The sequence below is a fragment of the Neomonachus schauinslandi genome, chromosome 5, assembly GCF_002201575.2.
Source record: "Neomonachus schauinslandi chromosome 5, ASM220157v2, whole genome shotgun sequence".
Taxonomy (NCBI): Eukaryota; Metazoa; Chordata; class Mammalia; order Carnivora; family Phocidae; genus Neomonachus; species Neomonachus schauinslandi.
In genome coordinates this window covers 168,893,236-168,915,977 of record NC_058407.1, presented here as the reverse complement: position 1 = coordinate 168,915,977, position 22,742 = coordinate 168,893,236, and the positions used below count along the sequence as shown (strand labels likewise).

Below are 22,742 nucleotides of genomic sequence, written 5' to 3'. Positions count from 1 at the left end.
GACGCTTAACGACTGAGCCACCCAGGCGCCCAGAGATAAGGGCCTTTACACAGGTGAGTAATGCTAACTGAGATCATAAAGGTGGGGCCTAAATCCAATAGGATTATAAGAGGAAGAGACACCAGAGATCCTTCTCTACCCTCGAATTTGCAGAAAAAGGCCTTGTGAGGAGGCAGAAAGAAGGTGGCTCTCTACAGGCCAGGAAGAGAGCTCTCACCAGAAACTGAATCTACCAGCACCTTGATCATGGACTTGTAGCCTCCAGACCCATGAGAAATAAATGTCTGGGGGCGCCTGGGTGGCTCAGTCTCTTAAGCAACCGACTCCTGATTTCAGCTCAGGTCATGATCTCAGGGTCGTGAGATCGAGCCCCACGTCCGGCTCCATGGACATTTAAATGCTTTAAAATTTTTCCTTTTATTTGTTGGTCTACAAAATAAAAAGTTGATGCCTCAACAACTTTCAATGGTGATCAATTATTATTTTTAGAACCACTATGAACTCATGGGTTTTAAGCATGTTTAATATGATACAGTTACTGTCCCTTCCAGATGCTCAAGTTTTCCAACTTTTTGGATAAACTGGTGCATCACAGTGACACAGAAGGGTTGTGATGGAGCTCTTAGGGATGCAGAGGTGGGATGCCCTGAACCAGCCTGGCAGGCTGATGGGTTAAGGGAGATGTCCTAGAAATGCCACCTTAACTGGGTATTAAAAATTCCCCTCCAGGAGCTCTGGTCTGGATCAGTCCTTAGAGCTTGAGACTCTTGATGTCAGGATTATGAGTTCGAGCCCCACGTTGGGTATAGAGATTACTTAAAAATAAAATCTTAAAAAAAAAAATCCCCTCCAGAAGGATAAAGAAAGGCAAGGTCTCGCCAAGGAGGAGGGGACAGCCTGAGCAAAGCCCAGAGCAACAGCCTGCTTCACAAGAAGAAGTAGTTCTGGGTTGTACCCATCTTGTGGGCAGCGGGGGAAGGTTTTAAGCTGGCGTGACACTTTTGCCTTGTGAGTAGAGACAGCCCTCTGGTGGCCACATGGAGGATGACAGGGAAGGAAAAAGCCAGAGGAGGCATCAAGTTACTAGTAAGGTTTCCTCAGTTCATATATTTATAAGTTAGACTCTTCCAGATCAGGAGGAGAAATCAGTGTTGGGGTTTATCATTCGGCTACATTGGAAAAGGAGTGACACTGGGAAGTTCGTTAACGGTTTTGTACTGTGGGCCCCAGACCTCTTGAAAATACAATAGACACTTCAGGAAGGTCTAGTGATCCATGTTCTTGTATCTATGCACCTGCCACGCACACTTCCCCAAGAAAAGATCCCGTAGTGAATGCTCACCACCACCCAACGTAATTTGCACAAAAGACCATCTCTGGGGGGTTGTGCAGACCCCAGGCATAAGCAGAGAGGACTTCCGTGTGAATTTTTAAAAGGCACCTGTTGAGGGCTGAATTGCTCCCCCCTTCCCACCTCAAAAAGATATATTGAAGTCCTAACCCTTAGTACCCGCAAACCTTATTTGAAGATGGGTTATTTGCAGACATAATCAAATTAAGATGAGGTCATACTGAATAAGGGTGGGCCCTAATCGAATCTAGAACTGGCGTTCTATAAGGAGAGGGAGATTTGGATGAGACACAGAGGGAAAAGGCCATGTGACAGCAGAGACAGAGACTGGGTGACGTAGGTGTGGGCCAAGGATTGGTGGCACCACTCGGGGCTGGAAGAAGGGAGGGAGGGTTTCTCTTCTACAGGTTTCAGAGGGAACAGACCCTGCTGACACTTGATTCTGGTCTCCAGAATTGTGAGACAATCAATTTTTGTTGTTTTAAATCACCAAGTGCGGGGCGCCTGCGTGGCTCAGTCGGTTAAGCGTCTGCCTTTGGTTCAGGTCATGATCTCAGGGTCCTGGGATCGAGTCCCACATCAGGCTCCTTGCTCTGCAGGGTGCCTACTTCTCCCTCTCCCTCTGCCTGCCACCCCCCCACCCCCCCACCTGTGCTCACTCTCTCTGTCTCTGTCAAATAAATAAATAAAATCTAGAAAAAAACCAAATCACCAAGTGAGTGGTGCTTTGTTAGGAAACTAGTATATCTTCCTCTCTTCCCACAATGGATGCAAGCCCCCCCCCACCCCGCCGCTTCTGGCTCTGTGAAGGGAATTCCCATGCACCCCTGCCCCCACCCCCAGCTGGGCTTCCTGGTGCTGGGCACAATCTACAAATGACGCAGCTGGTTCCCTCTGCACAGGTCTCTTGGACACGCTTCATTTGTTCATGCCTGGTGCATGGCCATCACCAGAACACGGTCAAAATGCAAAAACAAACAAGACACACTTCCCGCCCTTAACATCCGCATTTAATAATATGAGATAAAAGATCGTGGATGAGAGCGCCTGGGTGGCTCAGTCGTTAAGCGTCTGCCTTCGGCTCAGCTCATGATCCCGGGGTCCTGGGATCGAGCCCCGCATCGGGCTCCCTGCTCGCCGGGAGGTCTGCTTCTCCCTCTCCCACTCCCCCTGCTTGTGTTCCTGCTCTCGCTATCTCTCTCTCTGTCAAATAAATAAAATCTTTAGAAAAAAAAAAAAAAGATCGTGGATGAGCCATATGTTTGGGGTAACAGAACACCAGTCCACATAATGTGATGGTGCACATAATGCGGATCCCATAGTGTAAGGCTTGGGATGTGGCCACGGCTAGGAAAAGATTGTGTGGAAAGAGGTGGGCGAGATAAGAGTGACAATAACTAATGTTTGCTGAGCACCCTGCCAGGTGCCACGCTAAGCCTTTCCGTGCATACCTCATTTCAAGCTCAGCGGGGACACTGTGGTGTAGACGGGAGGATTAGAGGCAGTGCGTGAACCTGAAGGTCCGCACATAGTGAGGGCTGAACCCTGGGAGCTGAGCTGTGACTCCTTGGTAGGAGTTCCATCCATTCTCGACTTAGGAAGGAGGGCCGAGTCAGGGATGGCTGGGAAGCCGGGCTGGGCTCTGTTTGAAGGCTACCTCGAATGCTGGGCTGAGGATTTCACACCTTCTAACAACGAGAATCCAGTGACAGTGAGGATCCAGCAGGGAGAATTACATGAAGAAAGCAGTGTTTTTCAAAGAGCATCTTGACAGCAGGAGAAGGGGTTGGATGGGAGAGAAGAGGCAAGACCTCTCTGATTGCTGAGGAGCGGTCCCATATGATAGCAGCTTCTGGGAAACAGGGGACTGATGTGCAAAGAGCCATTCTGAGTGTCTCACCTGGTATCTCAATCCAGCAGGGGACAATTGTCATTGTCCAGGGGTGTCATCTTCTTTTCTTTTTTAAAAGATTTTATTTATTTGAGAGAGAGAGAGCACAAGCAGGGGGAGGGGCAGAGGCAGAGGGAGAAGCAGACTCCCTGCTGAGCAGGGAGCCCCATGCAGGGCTCAATCCCAGGACGCCGGGATCATGACCTGAGCCACCCAGGCGCCCCAGGGGTGTCATTTCCAACTCCCTCTGCCCTGCATAGTCTTGCCAAGCCCTCAGCACTAATGACACATTCTGCTTGCTGCACCCCACCCCCAAAACACACATATGGATATGGGCACCCAGTCTCTCTCCCAGAGACAGAAGCCTGATCTTGAACTTCCTGTACCTTTCTGGTTTGTGTTGTGACATCTCCTCTCACCCAGATGTCTCCACATGAAACATAATGTTCCCTCTCAATTCTCCCTCTCTCCACCGGGATCAGACATGATCACTTTCTTGAGAAACTTGCCCAGTTGTTTTCACAAGTACTGGGAGCACTTTACTCCTTTTTACTCTAGGGCCAACCCAGTCCTTACTGTGTTTCTTGGCCTCTCCTGTTTCTCTCCAGCCTCAGGCCAATCCCTCCCATCCCCTGACTCTATTGGTCTTGGATTTCAGACAGGAGAAATGAGTGATGGGGAGTGAAGTCCTCTCCTCCCTCTCCCCCAGTCCTCAAAGGTCCCACTCCTCACCTACCACCCAGCCCAACCTCCCCTCCCCAGAGATAGGCATCTACCACTCACAGGGGAGAAGGGCAGGGGGGTTCTTGGAGGAAGGCCCACAGCGATCTAATCCTCATACCACCAGCTCTTGGTGGCAGATTCCCACTAGAAGTTGGTGCCTTTGTCCCTCTGGGATAGAATCCAGAGAAAAACATGTGATGCTATCCTTAAAGTTTGAGGCACGAAGTTCCAACAAGTAGGCGATGCATTCCAGAGGTGACCAGACCAGACAACATGCAACAAGCAAGACCACATATTCCAAGTAAATGATTGAGAAGATACTCTTGAGTCCCTGACCCATGACAAAGATTGGAATTTGGACAAGAAGGAGAGAGGTGTGGGGGAAGGACTTCTGAGCTCTGCGAGCCTTACCCCTGGGGGGCAAGGCTTTTCTCCACAGGATCAGTGACAAAGGTTGCAAGACTCAAAGAGGTCAGCATGCCCCAGGGTTTGGGGGACGTGTCCACCAGAGAAGTCTAATGGCTAGATGGTAGCTGACTGGATGTTCCCATCCAGGAAAGAAGGAAGGACAAGTGGCTGCATTGAGCCCAGCCTATATTCTAATGGTATCCAAGCTAAGCATGTTCCAACCTGGAGCTGTTTATTTTCCATCCCTCTTTCTACTTCCCAGCCTAGAAAAGCAATGGGATTCCTAAGGAGAAATCCTATGTCGAGTGCCATGGGCCCCAAACCAGGGACAGATGATGAGGCAGAGGAATCTAAAAGAGAATACTCTGGAGAATCCAGGAGAGCCCCCCCACCCCGAGGAAAAGGAATCAGCTTGGAAGGTCTGGAGGCCCAGAGAATATGAAGCTATCCTAGGACAACGTCGTCAAGAATGTTTGGGATCCTCTTTCTCCTCCTCTGCCCCATACTCCAGTCCCCAGGGTTCACTAACAGAGGCTAGAAAGGGAGGAGGAGGTGGGGGAAGAAAGAGGTCAACTCCATCCCCTTTCTACTCCACCTTCCCCAGCTGCCCCTTCTGGTCAAGCAGGTATCCCACTTGCTGCCCTTGCTGGAGATGGAAGGTTCCTACCCTTGGATGAAGATCCAAGTGTGGATTACTACTCACGCTACATGTCTAAATACCAACTTAAGGTGAATGAAGAAGTTACCACCTGTGACCCAGATAAGTCCCGGGGCTGCTCAGATTTTCCTCCAGGAACAACAACAACAAAATTCTTCCACTGAATGTATTTTATAGGACAGTGGGAGACTAATACAGTTGCATTCTAATTACATTTCAGCAAGTTTTTCTGAAGTCCTGGATACAGACGCAAAGCCAGTCAGCAAACAGGACTGATGTTGTCAGGGAATGCTATGACCCCATGAGGACCCTTAGACTGTCCGGTCTTACCCTCTCCTTGGACTGACACCTTGTCTGTGATGAGGAATGATGATATTTTGCCAATCTCCGTTCTAAGCCCTTACATCTTAATTCTTTGATCATCACAAGAGTCCTGTGCTTACTGAGCGACTGGGTTAATGTTGACCTAACACTGGGCTAGCAGCTGGGCTTCGTGCTGATCAAACAGGTCCCTGTTTCATTCATCTCCCAGCCACAAGGAAACATAAAGGATGGAGAGGGGTGCAGTAGCAAGCTATGGACCAACGCTACCTTTTCTACCATCGGAGATCACTCCACTTCCCATATGGCCAGGAACCCTTAACCAAGCTCAGCTTTTGCTCAGGCTGACTATTCCACCACCTATCCTATCTTCCCCAGCTCACCCTGCAAAGCGAACCCCTCCCTAGAGCCGCCTGCCCCAACTTAATCCCAAGGCCCTACAGCTCTTAGGGAAGCAGACACCTTCATTCACAGAGGGAGAAAGGGCTCAGCAAAGGAAAGAGATGTACGCAAGGTCATGCAGCAGAATTAAGGCTTGCTGGGAGGGGAATTCCGGTCCCCAATCCAAAGCAGCAGCTTCGCAGTACAGGAGAATGAGGGTGGATCATGCCTGGGCCCCCTTACCCCCAGAGCCAGGGTGCAAGCTCTGCAGGCATCAGATTCTACAACATAGTGGTGAGAGAGAAGGAGCAGTACAGAGAGGCAGTAGGTGGAGGGTCTCGGTGCCCTGGGCTGAGGGGCTCAGGGCTGGGGGCCGGGGGGACGGCAAGGGCTAGATAAAGGTGAGGCGAGTAGAAGCTGGAACACCGCAGCTTTCCTTGTGGTCCTCGAAGAGTTGCTCCAGAGCCTCCATATAGAGCATGTGATAGTGGTCCACTTCCTCCTCAGTGGGGTCCAGGCACCGGGGCACTGGGATGGGGCGGCCCACTGCAGGAAGAGGAGAGACAGAGGTTGGCGGGGGAGCTCTGTTGCCCACACAGCTGACAGCAGCTTTCTTGCCTGGAGATGGATACTCACCCACAGTGGTGATGGGCCTGGCGAAGGGCACCAGGCCCCAGGAGTTGTCCGAGAAGAGCCCGTGGCCCCAGAAGATGCAAGGAACAAAGCCCATGATTTTCTTGAAGGTGATCTGGCACATATACTGCCAGGAGTTTGTGGCAAAAACCTTAAAATTAAAGACATCGTTCTCCCCAAAGGAGTACACAGGTACTAAGGAGGCCCTGGGAAGGGACAAGGAGAGAAAAGAAGGGTGGTCAGGCCAGTGGCTTTCGGAGCATCCCAAGACAGAACCGCAAATCCCTCCCTACACCTCCGGATTCCACTGCCCAAGGCCGTTTCAAGCAAATGACAAAGAAAGATCTGGACGAAGGGACTCACAATTCTTGAGAAATGATTCTGTCCTGGGCCTTCATATGTTGACCCTTGAACAACATGGGGTAAGGGGCACTGACCCCCACCCCAAAAATCCTCATATAACTTAACACTCCCCCAAAACTTAACTACTAATAGCATGGCCAATAACATAGTCGATTAACAAATATTTTGTATATGTACTATATACAGTATTCTTATAATAAAGTAAGCTAGGGGCGCCTGGGTGGCTCAGTCGGTTAAGCGCCTGCCTTCAGCTCAGGTCATGATCCCAGGGTCCTGGGATCCAGCCCCGTGTCAGGCTCTGCACTCAGCAGGGTGTCTGCTTAAGATTCTCTCTCCCTCTGCCCCTCCCCCAACTCATGCTCTTTCTCCCGCTCTCTCTCTCTTTCAAATAAATAAAATTAAAAAAAAAAAATCATCAGGGGGTGCCAGGGTGGCTCAGTTGGCTGAGCGGCTAACTCTTGGTTTCAGCTCAGGTCATGATCTCAGGGTTGTGGAACCGAAACCCAAGTTGAACTCTGCACTCAGTGTGGAGTCCGCTTGAGGTTCTCTGCCTCTCTCTCTGCTCCTCCCTCCACTCACGCATGTACTTTCTCTCTCAAATAAATAAATGAATCAAATCTTAAAAAAAGGAAAATCATCAGGAAGAGAAAATACATTTACAGTACTATATTGTAAAAAAAATCCGTGTATAAGTGACCTGTTGCAGTTCAAACCCATGTTGTTTAAGGGTCAACTGTATACATTTTCTCATCAAGTCTCTGCAACTACAACATTGTCGCAAGGTAAGTATTAGTCCTATCTCACAGGTAAAGAAACATGTCCAAGGTCTCGCCTTTGAGGTAGTGTCAGAAAGGGCTTTGAATCCAGGACTCCTGAGCCCAAGGTCTTGCTACTTGCACTATGATCCTGCTCTTTCAGAGAGGGCAGAAGCCTGGCAAAAGTGGGCATGGTGCTTGGCACAGAGAAAGTGCTCGAGTGTTGACATGCACCGGGGAGCACAGTGTGGGCTCTGGGGACACAGAGGCCCGGCTACAGGGACCTGGATGGGTAGGGACAAAAGAGCGTAGAGCCGCAGACACAATGTGAAGTTCTGACCATCAACAGCAGCCCCGGGCTGGGCACCTGCACCCCACTCACCCATGCCTCAGTGCCAGGCGCACGAAGCCTTTGCGATTCCGGAGAATGAGGCAGTGCTTTCCTGGGATGGCATACAGGGACTCCTGGGCACCCCCAACCATGATGATTACAGCCTGCCCGAGCCGGCGCTGTGACAGAACAAAGTCCAGGCTCCACCGGTTCACAGAACATATTCCTGCGTGTGTGAGGAGGTGGGGAACGGTCACCACGCCCTCCTGGGCTGCCTAGCCCCTCACCCACCCTTTAGTGAGCCCCACACCCCATTCCCTCCAAACCTGCCATCCCCACGCCCGTGTCGGTGTGACCTACAGTGCCTCTCCCAGCAAGGATGCAGGACATTTGCTGCAACCAGAGCTATTCACTGATGCCCACTGTGAGCCAGGCCAATGTTTAGGCCAGGTCCCTGTGTGAGGTGCGTGGGAGGCAGTCAAGGGTGGGCGGAGGGAACAGGTGCCTCATCCCACTCAGCTCGAGGCTCACCAAAGGACATGATGTAGTCACGATAGATTGGGAAGTGGAAGAGGGAGGCCAGCACTGCCGATGAGACCTGAATCCCCGGGAACTGCTTGGAGAAGTTGTTGGCCTCGGTGGAGAAATTGCAGAAGGTTCCGATGCACATGATCCCATGTGGGTGGGCACCCAGCACATAGTTCCGGTCAGGGGGCAGCTCGGCTGTTTTCACCAGCTTGGGGCAGAGGGGATTAGGTAGGATGAGGGGAAAGAGGCATGGAAGGCAGGACACCAGCTGAAAAGAGTTGCCCTCCACCCTAACCGACTTCAGAGTTCAAGGTCCTTGAATGGAGTGCGCAGCACAGAGAGCCTACTCTGGAACACCACTCGGCAGCCCCTGCCCCATGCCCCACTGTCTGAGTTTAGGGAGCCCAGGGTGCATAGGCAGGGGTGAGTAGGGGTGGGGGTGGGGGTTGAGGAGAGGGAGGAGGAAGACTCTGGAGGGTACCCTGTCACCTTGATAGGATAATAATCCCTGGCGTGTTTCCACATGGCCCAGTTCCTGGTCCACTCAAAGCGCCTTCCACCTTGGGGCAGAGAGATGCTTTGAAGAATTTCTGGAGGCACCTGGCCACCATCTCCGCTCCTTGGGCACATGCCCAGCAGCACTCACCTTGGTTAGGCGTGTCCCAGTCCAGGAGGAACCACACCAAGTAGAGAACAGAGACGGACCAGAATGACGTGAAGAGGAGGAAGAGGACAAGAAGGGAGAAGAAAGGGCCTGCGGGAAAGATGACAAAGAAGAGTGCATTAGCTTTGGAAGATGGGTCATTCCATGCAGCGGCTCTCTCCTTCCCCCTCACAGATGGCTGGTGTGTACCCAGCCATCTCCCAGCCTGAACTCTGGCCCTCTCCTGGTCCCTTTGCCCTTAGGCACACAGGTAAATGGGGCCCCAGCCTTTCTCCCCCAGGTCCCTGCTCCCTTTGGGGACCCCAGGGCACCAGGCCTCTCACCCATGAAGAGGAAAGTGAGCACGTATTGGTAGGCGCTCACTACTTCTGGCCACTGTTTCTGCACGGATTCCATGGTGGGGTCGCGGCGGGGCTGTGGAGACTCCTGTCCCAGTCGTTGCCCTCTGCCAGCGAGGCTCCAGGGCCCGGAGCACAAACGAAGAAGGTTGGGCTCTCCCGGGACTGCGGGTGTGTTGCGCGTGTGTGTGGATCCGGAGCCCCAGACGTCCTCAGAATAATCTTTGAACTGCAAGCGTTAGTCGGTTTGGGCTGGTCGCTGGGCGGAGCTGGGAGGCTGCAGGGAATAGGTGAGGGATATAGTGAGTGTGTCAGCTGTCCGGGAACTGATGTGGGGAGGAGGCTCAGAAGGAGCCGGGGAGCCCGCCCACCGGGTCCCAGCCGCGGGCGGGGGCCAGAAGCTCCGCTGAGACAGTGGGATCTCCAGGGCGGCCGGGCACGCCCCCGCTGCGCGCCCCGGATCTGGGTGCAGGTCTCCGGGAGGGTCACGATCACCCGGAGGCACGGCCCCGCACAAACACGCACACACCGCAGCTCTGTTGCCACGTTTAATTCCCCCCCCACCACCACGGCGGCCGCGGGCACCGGGAGAGCGGGGGCGGCGCGCCCAGGCGAGGAGGGGGTGCGGGTGGGCGGGGAGGCCGTAGCGCGCCTTGCGCTGCTCGAACAGCTGCGCGAGAGCGCGTGCAGCGCGTCCACCTGCGCCCGGCTGGGCCGCGGGCTTCGCTGCACCGGGATCGGGGCCCCCACTGTGGGCAGAACGGGACGCCAGAGGGGCGGTGGTTGGGATCTCCAGCCCGTGCCCTTCCCGCCCAGCCGCGCGACCGTCCGGGACAGTGTTCAGGGCCTGGCCGGTTGCCAAAGGCGATGAGGCGCGGCCAAGGCGTGGCCAGCAGGCAGGGACCTTCACCTCCTGGCGCCGGGAGCGCGCGGGGCCGGAGCTCCGCGGGAGCCGGTGCGCCGGCGGGGAGCGGAGGGGGCAGAGGCCGGGGCTCAGCGACGGTGTGGATGGGCGTGCGGAAAGGCAGGAGGAGGCCGAAGGGACCTCGGAACAGCGGCAGGGCCACGCTCAGCAGCGGCTGCAGCGCCTCCCGCGCGCTCGGCAACCGCGAGCCGGGAGGGTTCGGGAACTGCTGGAAGAAAGAGCTCGTTGTCCCCGAAAGAGAAAGCAGGGCACCAGGGAGGCCCTGGGGGAGAGCAGAGGCGCGCCTGACTCCGGGTTTCGCCGGCGCGCCACGCTCCTCCGCGCCAGGGTAGCCCGCGAGCGTCCCGCCCGGCCACTGCGGCTTCCTCACCCTTGTTCCCGCGCCAACGCGACAAAGCCCTTCTGATTCCGGATCCACAAAATCAGCTCGCCGGCTTTTGCTTCCAGCGCTTCCAGGGGCCCTCCCAAGTCCAGGACCGCCACCTGGCCGCCCCCAGGCCGGAACAACAGATAGGCAGCCGCTGGCCTTGTCAGGGGACACCAAAGCTGGGGGGAGGGGAGAGGGGGCCCAGATGCCTGGGTCTTTGAGAAAAGGGGGAGGAGGGTGCCAGGAAGGTAGAGCTGGGACCAGGAGCTCCCACCCCCCCCACCCCAGGGATGTGGGGGGTGACACAGCAGGGACTGGGGGATCTCCCCACTTCTCACCACTACACATGATGTAGTCTGGGAAGAGAGGGAGGTAGAACCAACAAGGCGGCATGAGGAGGTGTGGCCGGAGGCCAGGGAAGAAGCTGGAGAAGCCGGTGGCCTCCGTGCAGAAGTTGCTGAAGGCCCCGGTGACCAGGACCCCGTGAGGGTGGAAGCTGAAGAGGTAGTTGCCAGAGGGATCCAGTTCTGCGGTTTTAACCAGCTGGGGGCAGAGGCAACATACTCCACTCTGACCGTGAGATTAGACTTTGGGGGGTAACCAGAGAAGAGTCTATTCCAAAGCCTTGCCCCCACCCAGCACACCACTCCTGGATGGCCTCACCAAGACAGGGACACAATCTGGGAAATGTCTCCAGATGGCCCAGCTGCGGACCCAGGCAGATCGTCGGCCTCCTGCCCTCGGCGTGTCCCTGCTCGGCTTAGAAGAGCAAGGAGCAGCATGGCCAGGCACACCTGGGCTGGAGGATGGAGTGGGGGATATTAAGGACCCAGGCATTTAAGTCCCCAGTTACCCGCCTCTGCCCTCTCGTCCCTGTTGGAGGCCCTCTTGTCCAGCTAATTCCTTCTCATTCCTTCAGCGGCCCCCAGAGAGCACTGTCCTGCCTCCCTCCTGGTAACAGGGAAGCAGAGTGCCAGGTGCTGGCCTCACCGAGCCCCAAGTAGGAGAAGACCCATCGCAGGACAGCAACCACTTGAAGACCCAGGCAAGGTGGCTGGAGGAGGCTGGCATACTGTGGAGGCACATCCCATAGGGACCACTGTGGGCTCTTAAGTACACTCCCTGTGGTCCAACCCCCTGGCCCTGACCCTTGGCCCTGGTTTGGCTCCTGTGTCCACCCCCTTTGCTGACCTGAACCCTGTACCCTTGTGAGCCCCAGCAAGAAAGGGTTAACGACTACCCGAGCTCACAGGGTTGTGACCAATAGGACCAAACAGGAATGCCCAGGGGCGTGGCCAGGAGCCTGGGAGTGAGGGTGTGTGGACCTTGCGGAGGTCAGGACCTTGGGCCTCTGAGGGGCCTCTGAGGAGCTGGCTGGCAGAGGTCTGGGAAAATGGGGTGTTGCCGGGCTGGTATGTACCACGAATGGCAGGGCTCCCCACACGAGTGAGAGCAGCTAGAAACCCCTTTTTGCCCTGGTCTGGCCCCTAAGGAGTAGCTTAGGCTTCTGTGGGGAGACATTCCAGCAGGAATGGCCAGAAAGGCCAGCAATTGGCCAGCCCAAAAGGGCACACCCTCCAAGTATGCGGGGACCAGTCCTCACATGGCCGGGGCCCTCCCCAACACGGGCCAGAGCTGTGGACCCTCTCCGGGTCAGGGAATGTCACTTCTTTAGGCGAGTCTGACATACATCTTCTGTCCCATTCTCTCCTGGCATAAAATTCTTTCCCACGTTCCCTCCTTCGTGGCGATTTTCTGGCTAAGGTCTACCCCCAGCTGTGAGCCACAAGAAGCCAGCTGTTGTTCTCATCAACCCTAACCCTGTGACAGGTGCCCAGCAGGTGAGGGATGCTCAGTAAATGAGCATGGTAGGAGACAGGATGAGCCAGCATCCAATGCCACTCAGGCTGGCTCACCCTTTCTGTCCTGCCCCCTGCTTCACTCTCCTGTGGGTTGCCCCTCGCCCCACCCCAGGACGTAATGTCTCCTGTCCCTGCTCAGCCTACTTCCATCCGCAGGGAGACCGGGTGAGATGCACTGAAAAGTCTGGCCAGAGAGATGCTCAGTCCACACGGAAGGGGGACCAGTCCCACCTGTCAGGAAGGAAGGCTTCACAGAGGAGGTTTTCCTGGGAGTCCAGGCAATAGCAAGAAAGGGGTGGATTGCACGTGAGGTGTTGGAGGCAAGAAATGCCCAAGGACCAGCAAATGGGCCCATTTGGTTTTCAAAAGGCTTCTGCAGGGGACCAGTTGGGAGAGACATTCAGGAAGGTAGGCTGGTGCTAGGACCTGCGAAGGATCAAGCTAAAGGAACATGGCCTGAGGTCCTCAGGGTGCCTCCAGGGGTTTCGCTGGCTTAGCAAGGGCTTGATGGCCCCCCAGAAGCTGGAAGACATCAGCTCTCAGGAGGTCTCACCTCTTTTTCAAGGCTACTTTCTATTCCCCTCTTCCAGGAAGCTTTCTTGGGATGACCCTCCAAGGCTTCCCTTTTCCTGATCCTCCCTGACTAAAAGCTTGGGTCCCAGAAGCCCCCTGTGTCTTCCCTTGGAACACATGCTTCCAGGGGGCCTCCCTTCCCTTAGCACTGTCCCCAGAGGCCAGCTCAGGGCTCTGCCACCCCCTTGCTTCATGCAAGGAAGAAGATGCCCTCAAGGGATGAGAGCGCGTCAGGGAGAAGAGGCTGGGGGAGGCCAGGGTGGGCTTTCACCTGAATCTAAGTGAAGCCCTCGGTGCCTGGCCCTTCTCAGGCTCCCCCGCAACCCCTAGGCAATACAGCAGAGTGAGAAATGGGATCCAGGGAAGCTTCTTGGTTCCCACGCTGCTCTACCATCTGCTTTCTGCCTTTTCCTCTCTGTTCTTTTTCTTTGGAGTAACTCCAGGTCTTCCCTCCGCTCTGGGGGCAGGAGGGATACGGGGTCAGCGGGGAGGGGAAAGACGAACGCGGACTCACGAGTTACAAATCCTCCTTTATTGGGAGGGAGGCTGAGAAACAATAATTTATTGTATGGGGAACCCCAGAAGCCTTCTCCCCATGAATCTTTGGGGACTGTGGGGAGGGGCAAGGGGGCTCCAGGAGCTTCCTGAGAGGGCCGTGTGTTGGGGGGGGAGGCGACACATTCAGTCCCAGGCACGCCGAACATCCACTCAGGAAGGGAGGTGCCAGACAGACCCCCATCTCCAAGGAGGGGGGCGCAGGAAGGCACAACGGCAGGGAAGGTTTGGCAGAGTGGTTGAGTGTCAAGGGTCGACAAAGGACACCATGATGTAGCGAGTGCCCCGAGTAGTGGGCAGCCCCTCGTGGTAGTGGGTGAGGCGGCCGGGGTGCAGGAGACCCCAGCCCTTCCGTGGGGACGAGACTATGCAGTCATAGCGCAAGAAGCGACAGCCACCTCCCTGGAAGAGGACAGGGGAACGGAAGTGGACAGTGAGCAGACAGGGGGCTGGGGGGCTGGCTGCCACAGTGGGGAGGGAGGCAGGCACGGGGTTTTGGGGTGTCGGCACATAAGGGAGGCACGGGGGGCGCGGCGAGGCACACAGCCTGGAAGAGGTCCAGGAGATGGCACCTTCGAAGTAACTAGAAACGTGAAGAGGACGTGCCGTGGGGCAGGGCGGGTGACTGAAGGGTGTGTAGGGGTCATCAGGGGGCAGGAGAGCAAGGTCCCGGGGGCTCAAGTGTGTGCATGTGCGCACGCGTGCACGTGTGGAGGGGCCCTGCTGGTGCCCTGACGCGGGAGGGCGCTCGGGGCTCACCTCATAATCCAGGCCCTTGTGGTTGAGGGCCACGTTGAGAGTGAAGGTGGACGAGTCGTGATGGGGCCGCAGAGCAGGCTGCTCGTCTGGCCGGTAGCGGACCACGAAGTTCATCACTGCCCGGGTCTGTGGAGACGTGACAGGAGACACTGGAGGGATGGCCGTGAGGTCCCGGGGGCCTTCTGAGGAGGGTGGTAGGGGGAGGGCCGCGGGGGTCTCTCTGCTAACTCCTCCCGGCTGCCCTCCTGCGGAAGCCCTTTCCACGAGGCTCCGGATGCTATGGGGGCTGAAACGGCGCCATGGGGAGACTTCCAGCCAGGACCCAGGTGTGGGAAGGTAGAAGCAGGGTAGCAGGGGTGGCGGCCCACCTTGGTGTGGTAGCCTGGGAACAGGCTCTCTGTCATGGGTCCCACATACGTCCTCAGCAGCTGCAGCCACTGGTCCTCATAGCCCACCTGCTTCATGTGGATGTCCACGGTGGGCACGTTCTCGTAGCCTCCCGCCAGCCTCGAGTCCTGTGGGCGGTGGGCACTGAGCCCCAACAGGGCCGCGCCAGCTTCCCCCTCCTCTCGCTCTCAGGCCTGAAAGCTTGTGTGACCCGGGTCTGGCAGCCTCGACCACTTAGCCTGACTCACTCCCCCTGGCCCTGAAGATGTTACCTCTTCTGTGAAGCCCCTCGGTCCCCCCACGGCTGGGCCAAAGCCCCTCCTGTGACTCCCACAGCATCTGGGCTGCCCGTCAGCCTTCAGGAGCAGGGCTGTTGTTACTGACTCTAGCAGGTGAGGGGCCGGAGGGCAGGGCTCGACCAGGACAGCTCAACGTGCCACATCGCCTAGGTCAGTAGCCAATGTCTGGGACCTGCGTGCCCCAGGAAGGAGTTCCTGAATGAATGCACACGCACACACATGCAATTGTGCCCCCTGTGGGTCCCCCCCGGGGGTCCCCTTCTCTGCTCCCACTCTCTTGATTCCATTCCCCTCCCTCACAGCCGCACCTCCCTCGCCCGGTGGCCCTCGCCTCCTCCCCTGCCCCGGCCCCTCTCACCTCGTGCCGGCCTCCTGACCACTGGCCGTAATGCTCCATTTCCTCTACCAGCTCGTCGCACATCTGGTCAGACAGCAGCGGGAACCAGTACACATCTGGGCACGGCTGAGGACCGACAGAGGAAGAACAACAGGGCCGGGGGATGCTTGCAGATCTCTCCAGAGGAGACAGGCAGCCAACCCAGGGGAGCGAAAGCAGGGAGCAGAAAGAGAAGCCGGGAGATGGGAGAAGCTGGAGGAACGGGGATCTGAGCATGGGGATGGGCCAGGAAAGGCAGGGCCGGAGAAGGTGGGAGCGGTGCAGGGGACCCAGCACAGAAGGCAGGAAGGTGCCAGAACCCCAGGTTTGGGGCTTCTTTACAAAACTGTCATTTCACCCACAACACTAATAGGCCCAATAAACAAGAAAGGATCGCTCTGATTAGCGGCAGGGCGGGGAGCCAAAGGCCTATCTGCTCGGCCTTTGCCTTTATCTGTCTGAGGGAAGTCAGTTTGGGAACCACTAATCCAGCCAGTGGACTCAGGGGCGGTGGCCACCAGGGCGGTCAGGAGTCCTGCTCACGGCTCACCTGCTCCACAAGCCCCTCCCCTTCAAGGGCCCGGCTGTAGTTCTCATGAATGTACTGCTCCTTCCAGTCCTGGGGGAGGATGGGGAGGGGTGCGCACCTTGATGTGTGCCCTCTTCACTCCCTCTGGTCCCACCCAGGAAGCCCCAGCACCACGACCACGACCGCCTCTCCCCAGGCAGGAGCGGAGCCTGGAAGCGAGGACATGCGTGCGTGCGCCCTCCTGTAGTGAAGGGCATGTCCTGTTCTCTGAGCAAGACGTTAGGCACTCACCAGGGGGTTGTCGAAGATCTGCCAGAGGTCAGGGTGCAGATGGTCGGTGTCATACCGGGAAGTGGCCAGGAGGCGGCCAAATTCGTGCTGATTGCTGAGGTGGAGGAAGATGCCCTGGCGGGCAGGGTGGGGGGGGGGTGTGAGGAGACACGGCTGGCTGCTTCCCAGCACCCTGGCTTCGGGCGCCCAGGCCCCACTCACCTTGTCCCGCAGGCTCTTACAGAAGGCCATGTCTGGGTCAGTGTCACTGCCCGAGAACACCTCCCTCTGGGGCAGCTCTGTCCTCAGGGTCTCACCACGGATCATGTATGCCTGGGCTATATAGGGCACATTCCACACGCCCCTGGAGGCACCCACACTGGCGTCAGCTAGGTGGGTGACCCTCCCCCAAGGCTGCCCAATTCAACCCAGGAGCCCCTTCCCTCAGGGCACCCCCACTCTCCAAGCCAGAAGGTCCACCGGCTTCCCTGTCACAACACCTCAGGCTGGCTGCACTGTCAGCCCGGCTCCACAGCTGTGCCCTTGCAACTGGCGGGGCCTTGGGCGCGGGGCGGGGGGGGGGCGCAGGCGTCTGCGGGCCCAGGCTGGAGGAGAGGGGCTGCGGCCCCCGGCAGGACTCACACTCGCTTCCGCTGCACCAGCTCCACGTAGTCCTCCGAGCGGGCATAGTACTCGTCGGGGCTCAGGGCTCCCCAGAAGTTGGACCACAGCTTCCCGTGCCTGGACAGCATGGGCGCTATCACCTTCCTGTGGACAGGCAGAGGTGAGGGCGGGGCAGAGGTGAGCCCTGGGCCCCGGGAAGGAGGTGGGGACTCCCCCGAGACTATCTGGGGACCCTCTGGCCAAGCCGGGCAAGCGACCTGTTCTCTTCGATGAGGATGCGCAGGGTCTGCTGGTTGGTGATGACAGCGTCAGCATCCAGGCTGAAGTAGAAGTCGCACTCCGGGTCCTGCCGACAAGTGTCCCTGGAGGTGACAGATCAATGAACAGAGGAGCTAAAACAGGAGCAGGCGGGGGGAGGAGGGGACTGTGTGGCAGGTAGGAGAATGCCCCCCCCACACCCGCAGAGGAGGGGAAGAAGAAAGCGGGTAGAAGCACCAGGAGGAGAGGAGGAAGACTACGGGGGGAGGGGGGGGTGTGCTTGCTTCCCCCAGACCCCGAGGTTCTCCTGGCTGGGGGGTGCCCCCATGGAGGCTGACCCAGGCTGCATGGCACATGGAGAGGGAAGGGGTTGGGTGCAGTGGCTGGCAGCACCCCTCGGCCCTCACCCGTCCTCCCCGCCCAGTGCTCACTCACATGGCCATGTCCCTGGCCTCGCCTGGTGTCAGGGCCTCCTCTGGCCCCACCAGCTTCACAGCTGAGAAGTGGTCCTGGAGCTGCGGCCAGGAGTCTGCAATGTGGGGCTCGTGGTACACCTCCTGGAGACGGGGGTGGGGGGGGAGAGGGAGGGGGTGGAGAGAGCAGAAAAGATGGCGCCCGAGGCCCAGGAGGGGGAAGGTGGTGAGAGAAAGGGTGTAGGAAGGAGTCTGGGTGGGTGGCAGTTCCAGTCGGGGCAGGGGCAAAGTCCCCTGGGAGGGCGCACAAGGGAGAGGCTGCTGGGGTTTCTCACATTGTTATGCAGGAAGAGGGTGACCCTGTCGGGGGGGTAGTCCAGGAGGAACAGCCGCTGCAGGAAGCGGGGCAGGAACGGGGTAGGTTGTTCTACAAACACAGCCAGAAGCACCCGGGGGGGAGGCTGGAAGATACGACACAATGGGGCTCAGAGGACAGCCCAGGCCCCCAAACTGGTGTGTCCTCCACCACCCTGCCAGGTTGGGAGTCCCCAGGAGCTCTGGCCCGTGTGCTGCTGCCCAGCATGCTCTCCCTGTATCCTCTGCTTCAGTGCCTGGTCCTGCCCACGCCCCCCCGCCCCTCCAGCACCCCTCCTCACCTGCCCCCCCGGGAGTGTCCTCCGGTCCCGGCCGCAGAACCCACAGCCTCCCTGGGGAGTCCAGCCATTAGGGACATAGTTTCCCAGGTAATTCAGCTGGAGCTGTTGGGAGAGGCAGTGAGAGGAGGAAGCAAAGGAGTCCAGCAGCAGAGGTGAGGAGGGTCAGGTGGACAGGCAGGGGACAGGGCAGGGAGGGGAGAGATGGACACTTAGAACCTCTCCCGGCACCTCTGCCGCTGGGGCTGGGGAGGACTGGCTGCTTGGAAGGGCTAGAGGTACGCAGGGGCGGGGGCCAGGTCTGACTGGGGCAGGGGTGGGGGGGCTGAGGGCATAAACCATTGGAGCACCTTAGTGGGACCGTTCCCATGGACCACGACGGGAAGTGTGTCATAGGCCACATTCCGGATGCGCACACGATTCCGATCAAACTTTAAAACCACCTCATCTGGGGAAGAAAAGCCCAGCTTTAGACTCTTTTCCTCTCAAAGCTGCCAAGCAACAGATGCTTCTAAATATGGAGTGGGGCGGGGAGCCCATCCTTCTCCAGAGGATGAAGGACTGTGGCTCCAGGGGGCGGGGAGCGGCCACCGTCTCTCTCTTGAGGGTACTGACCAGACTCCCGCCACCCTGGGGAGCTCCACCCTACTACCTGGGTGACCTGGGCAAGTCACCAGTCCCTCCGGGAGGCATTTTCCTCCCCCGCAACAGGTGGCCCTCCCTTCGTAGGACTGTTGTGTTAAATAAAATCACAGAAGTAGAGCCCTTTTTCCTCACCTAAAGCCCCATTGAGGTTCTGAAAGATCCGGGATTTGTGATCCAGATTGAGGCTGAGTTTCTCCTGGATGGGATGAGATGGGGTGGGCCATCATTTCCCACTCTTTCTACAGCCTCCCTAAAGCCCCATCGCCCTCATCTGCCCTTCAGCCCACATGGAGTTGCAAGTGCGCCCTCCACCGCTGCTCCCTACCCTAAGCCCAGGGTCCAGGTAGAGTCGCGTATAGAACAGCTGGTCATCATCGTCATCCTTATACTTCCACTGGCGGACGACTTGGTGGACGGTGGGGGCAAAGCCAATGAATCCTGTCGGGGCGGGCGGGTGCTGACTCCAAGACTCTCGGGGTCCCAGGGACCCGTTCCCACTCCCCGTCTCTAGTCCTCCGGCCCCTGGAATGCTCCATGCCCCCCCACCCTTGCCCCCCCCCCCCGCCCCCCCGCCTTGGGCACTCTGCCACTCACCACCAGAGTTGAGGAAGCGCTTCCCCGTGCCCACCTCAGGGTACTGCTCTGCCAGGCCCCACTCGGGCCAGCAGAAGCCCTCCGCAGAGAAGAGCAGGCGGCTGCCACTCTGGACGAACTTCTTCAGCAGCTCCGAGGGGCTGCCAGCCAGAATCACGTCGTAGCTGGGTGAGGAAGAGGGGGCGTGAACAGGACGCGCCGCGAGGAACCTCGGGCTCCTCACCCCCTCCTCCTGCTTGCCCTTCCCCCTGCTCCCCATCCGCAGCCCCTTTACCTGTCCACAAACATGATGACCATATCCTCCCGGTCTGCGTATTTCCCCATCTCCTTCTTCAGCCACCTGACCTTCTGTCCTCCACCAACCGTTCGGGCCACATCACCCCCTCGCCACTCCTCTCCCAGGCCCAGGGTCTGTCGGGGAGACCCGCCATCAGCCGGCGGGATGGGCCCTCCTGACCAGGCTCACCGTGGGGCCCCAGGCATCCAGCCCTCAGCCCACTCCTCCCGCCCCTCCTCTCCTCCCGCCCCTCCTCTCCTCACCCGCACTGTGTAGTTGAAGAACTCCGCGGACCGCAGGAAACGCCGGTATCCTTCCGTCTCGGCTGTGGCCACCGTGATCACCAGCAGCTTTTCTGTCACCAGCCGGGAATTGGCGCTCGGGACCCACTCAACCCAGCTCACCGCCCCCCGCGCTCCGCCCCCCTTGCCCTCCCTCCGACTCTGCTCCTGTCCTCTTTTTTTCCTATTCTCTCTTAAACTCTTCGCAACCAGGGGAACTTTGGCCCCAGTGGAGAGCTGGATGGGAGTAACACCCAGGAATTCGGGGTCAGTTCACATGGTAGTCTGGAAATCCCAGCCCAGGGTGGGGAGGGGCCGCGTGATTCGCCCTGTGGGGGGCGCACGGCGTGGGAGAGGCTGGCCACCCCCTCCAGGCCGCGACCCCTTCCCCGGCCCCGCGGGCAGGCACGCAAACCCGGCACCCAGTCGGCGCTCCCGGGGCTCTCACCTGGGTTGACCGGGTCGCTGCCCCGGGGACGGTCGGAGGCCGAGGTCGCAGGCGGCGGCGGCAGCAGCAGCAGGAGCCCCAGCAGGAGCCGGAGTCCCGGGTCGGAGGAGGCCATGGCGGGGAGCGGGCGGAGACGGCACACAGGCCCGCAGGGCTCTGGGGCGGTGCGCCGAGATCCCAACTCCGGGGAGGGGCTCTGGGAAGAGGGACGGGGGCTGCAGTGCGGCCAGCCGCGAGGAGGAGCAGGGATAGGGCGCCGCCCTGGAAAAAAGGCGTAGCCCGAGGCTACTGAGAACTCGAGAAGCGGGCGCCGCAGACAAGGCGAGGATTGTCCCCGGGCGTGAGCGCGCGGGCTGCGCGGAGCCAGCTGAGGGGGCGCCCGGCCGGGAAGCGGGGGAGGGGCGGGGGCTCGGGCCAGCGATCCGGAGCCGAGGACTTTGGTGAGAGCCAGCCCGGCGCAGCGCCTCCTGACACGTGAGGAAACTGAAACCCGGAGAGGGGAAGTGACCCCCTGCAGGTCGGCCGGGATGCGGAGGCGGGTCTTTGCCACACCCCTGCACGGAGCTGCGGGGCGGAAGGCTGGGAGAGCGCGGCGGTGGGGGCGCGCAGAGCGGGGACGGGTGGAGGAGCGGGCGGCAAGGAGGGAGAAGGCCGAGGAGTCAGCGGCGCCAGGGGCGCTGGGAGTTGAGGTTTCGGCAGAGGGTCCCCGGGGGCCTCTCGGATTGCCCACTCAAGCCTGCCCACTTTGGTAGTCCAGCCCATCATCTCTACCTCCCCCGGGAGAAACTCCAGGGGTTGCCTTTGTGATGGTGGCATCTTCAGAAGCACGAGAGGAAAATGACATTTCTCAAAAGACCACTGGCACCACCTCTTTAAAGTGATCCATTTCGGGGGTCCCACAAAATACACAACTACACTCAGGCCGGAAGTGGTTTTGCCCCTATAAAATATGGCGGAAAGCTTTCTCGTCTCCTGGGCAACACCACGTAAAATGCGGACGCATAGGAATTCCATTGGGATTACTCTGCGCGCGCGCTGCCGGTAGTGATGTCACCCCCTCCCGCAGCGGGTGGTTTAGCGCGCGTGCGCAGTAGGCTCTTCCGTCAGCTGTGTTGTGGAAATGGTGGAGAAGAAAACTTCGGGTATGTGAGCCCCTGGGGGACCTTGGCCCCCTACCTCCTCCCAGACCCGACCCTGGCCTAGGGGGTTCTCACCCAGTTATTAATCTTAATCCCTTCCCCCGCCCTCGGGTCCTGGCGTCGGGGTAGCCCCTTAGGCCATCTATTCATGTTGTATTGATGCCCGCTCCATGCCTGCGCTGGGGATGGAGAGAGGAAAAAGGTCCCCATCATCCAGAAGCTGGCCTGGGGGCAGGGGGAGGGGGACAGACACGCAGGCCTGCCTGCATTTCAGAGTGATACGTGCGACGGCAGAGGGGTGCATAGCTCCTGGGCGCGGGGAGGAGTGGCACCTAACTTGGCTTCTGGGACCGAGGGGACAGGGAAGGCTTGGAGGGAGAAAAAAATGCTTGGATTGAATCTTGAGAGTCGAGTCACGGTTTCGCTCAGTGCAGGTGCGCCGAGGCTCATTCCCGGCAGCGTGAACCGCGCGTGCAAAGGCAGGAGAGCGAGAAAAACCAAGTCTCTGAGGAAGCCACGTTCACAGTTCGGGGCTTGTGGAGGAATAGTAGGAGAGTCTGGAGGGCTGGGGAGGGGTGCACTTGAAAGGCATTCTGTACACAGCCGGAGAGTTTCAGTTCTGTGGAGAACCACCAAACGGCTCTTCTAAGGCAGGGGCATAACCGAGACAGATCCATCTTTTAGAAGGGCAGTTCTGGCTTCAGTACGGAGCAGCACTGTACGGTGGAACTTTCTAGAATGGTAGGAATGGTCTTAATCAGCACTGTTTAGCATGGCAGGCTTTAGCCACATGTGGCTTTTGAGCACGTGAAATGTGGCTAGTGCCACCGAGGAACTGAATTTTACATTTTATTTCATCTTACTTGACTCTACATCGAATTTGAATGACCACGTGAGAGTCGTGGCAACCTTATTGTACAGCACAGGTGTAGAGGCTGGAAGGCCAGTTAGGGAAGGATGGAGTAGTTTAGTCCCCCCCTCCCCCCACCAGGAAGAGATGTGGGTGGAACACTCAGCCAGATTGACTTTAATCAATCCAATCATGTCAGTCCTTTCTCTTTTTAAAGATTTTTTATTTATTTATTTGAGAGAGAGAGCACAAGAGGGGGGAGCGGGAGAGGGAGAAGCAGACTCCCCGCCGAGCAGGGAGCCCGATGCGGGAC

The 22,742-nt window shown here is 58.2% G+C and overlaps 3 protein-coding genes across 4 annotated transcripts in view; 1 reads left to right on the top strand and 2 right to left on the bottom strand.

The window, feature by feature from the left end:
• Positions 1–6,124: 6,124 nt before the first annotated feature.
• On the bottom strand, positions 6,125–9,403 carry MOGAT3 (monoacylglycerol O-acyltransferase 3). The gene is made up of 7 exons (XM_021692501.2): positions 9,331–9,403; positions 8,990–9,097; positions 8,833–8,903; positions 8,347–8,551; positions 7,867–8,041; positions 6,370–6,572; positions 6,125–6,279 (listed from the first exon to the last, which is right to left on the bottom strand). The coding sequence occupies exons 1-7, from the start codon at positions 9,401–9,403 to the stop codon at positions 6,125–6,127; spliced, it is 990 nt and encodes a 329-aa protein (XP_021548176.1).
• Positions 9,404–13,608: 4,205 nt separating this feature from the next.
• On the bottom strand, positions 13,609–20,920 carry PLOD3 (procollagen-lysine,2-oxoglutarate 5-dioxygenase 3). Of its 2 annotated transcripts, XM_021700304.2 has the most exons (19): positions 20,441–20,920; positions 19,975–20,066; positions 19,709–19,845; positions 19,435–19,598; positions 19,166–19,278; positions 18,973–19,036; positions 18,546–18,643; positions 18,199–18,300; positions 17,878–18,003; positions 17,565–17,686; positions 17,129–17,233; positions 16,890–17,015; positions 16,470–16,611; positions 16,269–16,382; positions 15,999–16,067; positions 15,431–15,535; positions 14,755–14,901; positions 14,387–14,512; positions 13,623–14,029 (listed from the first exon to the last, which is right to left on the bottom strand). In XM_021700304.2, the coding sequence occupies exons 1-19, from the start codon at positions 20,553–20,555 to the stop codon at positions 13,874–13,876; spliced, it is 2,223 nt and encodes a 740-aa protein (XP_021555979.1). In that variant the 5' UTR covers positions 20,556–20,920; the 3' UTR covers positions 13,623–13,873. The 2 variants fall into 2 exon arrangements, with proteins under 2 accessions (XP_044771089.1, XP_021555979.1); XM_044915154.1 differs by having other exon boundaries at positions 13,609–14,029; positions 16,269–16,611.
• Positions 20,921–21,493: 573 nt separating this feature from the next.
• ZNHIT1 (zinc finger HIT-type containing 1) overlaps positions 21,494–22,742 on the top strand; it is a 5,529-nt gene continuing 4,280 nt past the window's right edge. Inside the window, exon 1 of the mRNA XM_021692473.1 lies at positions 21,494–21,582. Within this exon, the coding sequence (XP_021548148.1) occupies positions 21,561–21,582 (22 nt within the window). The 5' untranslated portion in view covers positions 21,494–21,560. The remainder of the gene's footprint in view (positions 21,583–22,742) is intronic.

What these genes read in the sequence shown, in the direction of transcription:
- MOGAT3 (XM_021692501.2), bottom strand. Translation starts at nt 9,403, where the DNA reads ATGGAATCCGTGCAGAAACAGTGGCCAGAAGTAGTGAGCGCCTACCAA. An exon ending in TGACTACATCATGTCCTTTG is followed by an intron (nt 8,042 to 8,346) that starts GTGAGCCTCGAG and finishes TCACACACGCAG; the next exon opens with GAATATGTTCTGTGAACCGG. An exon ending in CAGGCCCATCACCACTGTGG is followed by an intron (nt 6,280 to 6,369) that starts GTGAGTATCCAT and finishes CTCTTCCTGCAG; the next exon opens with TGGGCCGCCCCATCCCAGTG.
- PLOD3 (XM_044915154.1), bottom strand. Translation starts at nt 20,555, where the DNA reads ATGGCCTCCTCCGACCCGGGACTCCGGCTCCTGCTGGGGCTCCTGCTG. An exon ending in CCCTCTTCCTGCATAACAAT is followed by an intron (nt 17,687 to 17,877) that starts GTGAGAAACCCC and finishes CCCCGTCTCCAG; the next exon opens with GAGGTGTACCACGAGCCCCA. An exon ending in GGTCAGGAGGCCGGCACGAG is followed by an intron (nt 14,902 to 15,430) that starts GTGAGAGGGGCC and finishes CACCGCCCACAG; the next exon opens with GACTCGAGGCTGGCGGGAGG.